The 4,724-nt window shown below is 41.1% G+C and overlaps 1 protein-coding gene across 1 annotated transcript in view; it reads right to left on the minus strand.

Annotated features, from left to right (window-relative positions):
• The window catches only part of LOC106959351 (carcinoembryonic antigen-related cell adhesion molecule 2-like), a 9,109-nt gene extending 5,177 nt beyond the window's left edge, over positions 1 to 3,932 (minus strand). Inside the window, exons 1-4 of the mRNA XM_015051877.1 lie at positions 3,701 to 3,932; positions 3,487 to 3,627; positions 834 to 890; positions 412 to 468 (exon numbers count right to left, since the gene is read on the minus strand). Coding sequence (XP_014907363.1) covers positions 412 to 468; positions 834 to 890; positions 3,487 to 3,627; positions 3,701 to 3,908 — 463 coding nt within the window. The 5' untranslated portion in view covers positions 3,909 to 3,932. The remainder of the gene's footprint in view (positions 1 to 411; positions 469 to 833; positions 891 to 3,486; positions 3,628 to 3,700) is intronic.
• Between the last annotated feature and the right edge of the window lie 792 nt (positions 3,933 to 4,724).

Consider the following 4,724-nt stretch of genomic DNA (forward strand, 5'->3'; position numbering starts at 1 on the left):
TGGTTTAAATATGATCTGGATTTAATATGATCTGGATTCAATCTGATCTGGATTCAATCTGATCTGGATTCAATCTGATCTGGATTTAATCTGGATTCAATCTAATCTGGATTCAATCTGATCTGGATTAAATCTGGATTCAATCTGATCTGGATTTAATTTGGATTAAATCTGATCTGGATTTAATCTGGATTCAATCTGATCTGGATTTAATCTGGATTCAATCTAATCTGGATTCAATCTGATCTGGATTAAATCTGGATTCAATCTGATCTGGATTTAATTTGGATTAAATCTGATCTGGATTTAATCTGGATTCAATCTGATCTGGATTTAATCTGGATTCAATCTGATCTGGATCTAACCTGATCTTAATGTTCAGGTTTAATCCAGATCATGAGGTTGCTGTACCTGCTGCTTCTGGTGTTTTTCTCCGTGTCGATGAATAAACAGCTGCTGAGTCTCTTTCTGCAAACCAAACAGTTTAGGAGAATAAAACATGATGAATATTTTATATTTGAGGCTTAAAGCAGGAAGTAATCAGACTGTTTGAACCTGAACTCCAAGTTCATTTTAATTAACAAACTTTCACTGGTTTAAAGAATTTAAATGTTAAATTATTCCTGCATCTAAATGTAACATTTTAGCTCAAACACATTTTCTTGTCTGAATATAAATATTGTAAAATAAACAACAGTTACTGCTGGTAAATAAATGAAACATCATTTGGTTCTGATCTGACCTGATTTATCAGTTATTGATTATATGTTCTGATGTCAGCAGGTTTCAGATCAGAGGTTATGAAACTAACAGGAAATGAAGCATAAACTGACCAGCAGCAGATGAAGCTGATCCGTCTGGAGCTTCAGTAACTTCTGCAGCTGCTGAGTCTGCAAACCAAACAGGTTAAAACAATAAAACGTCCGAAATGATGAAGGTTAGAAATCAGAGGTTACAGCAGAAGAACCAGATGACAACTGCTGAGATGAAGTTATTACTGATTCAAATTAATCATCTATCAGGAGTTAGTTATGAATATTTAGTGAAATTGTTTCCTGACTGGATTAATCTGAAGAATCTGACTGTTAGCTGTTAGCATGGCTCCCTCATGCTAACATGCTAACAGCTCAACATCCAGGCAGCAGAGATTCATGACCTGTGTTACTCTGTCAGATGTTAGCATGTTAGCATGACTGCCTCATGTTAACATGCTAACAGCCCAACGTCCAGGCAGCAGAGATTCATGACCTGCATTTCTCTGTCAGCTATTAGCATGTTAGCATGGCTCCCTCATGCTAACATGCTAACAGCTCAACATCCAGGCAGCAGAGATTCATGACCTGTGTTACTCTGCCAGATGTTAGCATGTTAGCATGACTGCCTCATGCTAACATGCTAACAGCTCAACGTCCAGGCAACAGAGATTCATGACCTGCGTTTCTCCGTCAGCTGTTAGCTACCTCTGCTCATCCGCTCCATGTCTGGCCGTGTTGTTAGCTAACATGCATGAAGCTTCATTTAAACTCCTCTGGGATTTCAGGTTGTAGTTCAGATGTTATTTGAGTTTTTGAAAAGCTAATCAGCTGATCAGTTTTATATAAAAATATATAAAACTTGCCATAACAACTCTCCTTGTTGCTATGGCAACACATTATAACAACTGTCCAAAGGTAAAAACGGTGAGAACAGTGGTGGTTACACTTTGCTAATCTGCTAAAAGGTTAGCAAATTATTTGTTTAGCGCTTTAGTATTTTTGTTAATACAGGAAACATTTATCTCACTTAGCTTCCCCTAAATTATTTCTTACAGATACATTCTGAAGTGATAATTTCCTCTGGTTTGGTTCTCGACTGATAAGATTATTGAGGTGGTTTGACATTTATATTCATGCTCTTATTTTGAAAAGGAGAAAGTCTGTTAACGCAGCAGTTTCATTTCCTGTCCTTACGATTTTCACCTGTAGCAACGTTTATCCTGTTCCCAGAATGCATTGCTAAACAGTTTGAAATCTCCTGATGTTCATCAATTAGGCTAAAACAGAGCTAGCAAAACTCAACAAGTAGAAAACTGAAACCGGAACAGTTTCAGTTCAGAAAGAGCAAACCCGTACAGGAACGGGGGCAAGGACGAATTTCATCCAGTAGAGGGCGATATGCTAAATGAAACGTGATGTTTATCAACATGGTGGACATTAGCACTTTAGCATGTTAGCACAGCTAACGTTTTAGTTAGCAGTTGTCACCACTGGTTAAAAATAAAAGTGCTGGACAGTTTCTGAAATCAGAAAATAAATTCCCCAAAATATAACAACTCAAGCAAGAAATGATGAAATCAGAAGTAATAAACTAACAGAGACGCTCCATCATGGTGTAACCTTCTACAGCAGGGGTCCCCAAACCTTTTCCTGCGAGGGCCACATGACTGTTCCCTTTCCTGGTCAGGGGCCGGTCTTAGTTTTTCGAGACAGAAACCTTAGAAAAGTTTTGTTGACGGGGGTGGGGGGGTTGGTTACTGCCGACGTCATAGTCGCGTTTGTAGATAGATTTTTACCCAGAATGCAAATGGAAAAAAAACCGTGAGCGAAACGATGACTGGTACTGACTAGTATATATTCCATTGAAGGAAACTAAGTTTCATATCTGCTCAAGACCCCCCCCTGGTGGTTGAAGAAAAATCCACATATATATGAAAAAAAACTCTGAATGCTCTCTGGTATTGTTCAGGGGGCCAGACCAAATGAGGAGGTGGGCCGTAGCTTGGGGACCCCTGCTCAACAGCCTCCACGTTAGCCATATTTAGCCACAAACACATTTCTGTTTTAGCTCCAACCTCAGTTTGATTTTAGACAGTCATCCTCTGGTTCAAATATCCCGTTTCTGAGCAGCTATCGCTACGCTAGCATTAGCATCCTGATGTAAACCTTCCTGTCTGCAGCTCTCCTAATAAAGAGCTGCTGCGTCTCTGGCTGCAGATTAGAGGAAGGAGAAAACTAAAGGAAGTAGCAGCTAGCGGTGCAGCAGAAGGAAAATGTCACTCGGTTTCTTTACCAATAACATTCTGAAGGTGTGATGTGCTTTGATTAGACCACAGAATAAAACCTAGAGCAGCTGATTTCCACTGAAAGCTACAATCACTTGAGCTGATTCTGCAGCTGGTTTAAACATCAGAACCTCAATAAAAACGTTTCTAACCAACATGATGAGATCAGAAGCTTCAGGCGTTAAATCATGTTTGTCTCTGAGGTGAAAAACAAAAGTAGAGCCGAGAACAGGAAGCCGAACGACTCCACAGCTTCTTTCACATTTTGACCACAAACACAATATTGAGCCAGAAACTGCTGATGAGGCTTGAAGCTGCCCCCCACCCCCCGACCCTGCCGCTAAAAATAAAAAACACATTATATAAACTGGCAGCACGACGCAGAGCGGGTAAACAGAGGAGGAGTTCAGGAAGCTGCTGGAGGCAGAAAACTGATGGGGAGTTACCTGCTGGCTTCCTGCAGAGGCGCCGAGTCAGCAGGGCCACCAACAAGACAAAGAAAACCAGAAAAGCAACAGAGGAGAGAGAGATGACCATGGAGAGAGGAAGAGGAGTGGAGGATGAAAGAGGAGTGGAGGTGATTCTCCCTGAAATGAATCAAAGTAATAATTTATTTCTTGTCTCCTGATGAAGGTTGAAGCAAACAGAGAAGCTGCTGACCTTCCACAGAGATCCTGCTGGATGGAGACTCTCCCTGACCGCTGATGTTACAGTGGTAGAGGCCTTCATCAGATCTCTTCACTGGGTTTAGGGTCAGGTTCCCAGTAGTTTCATCACCAATGAAGGAGCCATCTTTATAGAAAGCAGCTGGGAGGTTGTGGGCTGGACTCTTTGCTCTGCAGCTCAGAGTGACGTCATCTCCCTCCATCACAGGGAGGACAGGACTCTGCAGGATCACTGATCCACCTCAACACAGAGACAAACTACAGCATTTCATCCATTTCCACACAGCAACACTAACTCCACAGTCTGATCTTACCAGAGACAGAGAGCTGGATGCTGCTGCTGCTGCTGGAGGATCCAGACATGGACTCACACCAGTACAGGCCAGAGTCTAATGGGAGGAGCCCAGTTAAGGTACATGAAGAGTTCACTGGTTTCCCCCACTCCTCACACTCAGCTCTGGTGTCTCTGGTCGTGTTTCTCCTCACAGTCCCTCCATCCTCACAGATCAGAGCCACAGATTCATATTGGAAGAACTGAGATCTGCTGGGCCTCACAGTCAGAGCAGCTGGAAACCAGGAAAATACATTAAATCATTGATTTTATGTATTATGTATTTAACTGTTCAGCCTCATTTTGCTCTTCAGTTTCTGGTTCAGAAAGAAAAACATGTAAAACTTTAGATTTAACACAAACAAGATGTAAAATGTTACAGAAAAAGGTGAACTGAGCAGTGGAAACTTTATCATTGAAACGCAAAAGAAAACATTCCTCCATGTCCAGCAGGGGGCAGTAAACAGGACAACAGTGTTTAACTGAGGAGTGATTTACTGACTGTGTGACATCTGAGATTATAGATCTGTGGTGAAGTTACTCACCTCGGTTTGATGTCCAGAGAAGTTCTGACGTCAGCACTGAAAGTTTATTCAGAAACAGATTTAATGTAAATAAAATAATAATAAACATCTTAAACAGACAGTAAATTAACAGAGAGATGAAACATTCAGCATTAGACAGAAGA

Source organism: Poecilia latipinna, unplaced genomic scaffold, assembly GCF_001443285.1.
Source record: "Poecilia latipinna isolate Pla-1442-1.1 unplaced genomic scaffold, P_latipinna-1.0 Scaffold1071, whole genome shotgun sequence".
NCBI classification, from domain to species: domain Eukaryota; kingdom Metazoa; phylum Chordata; class Actinopteri; order Cyprinodontiformes; family Poeciliidae; genus Poecilia; species Poecilia latipinna.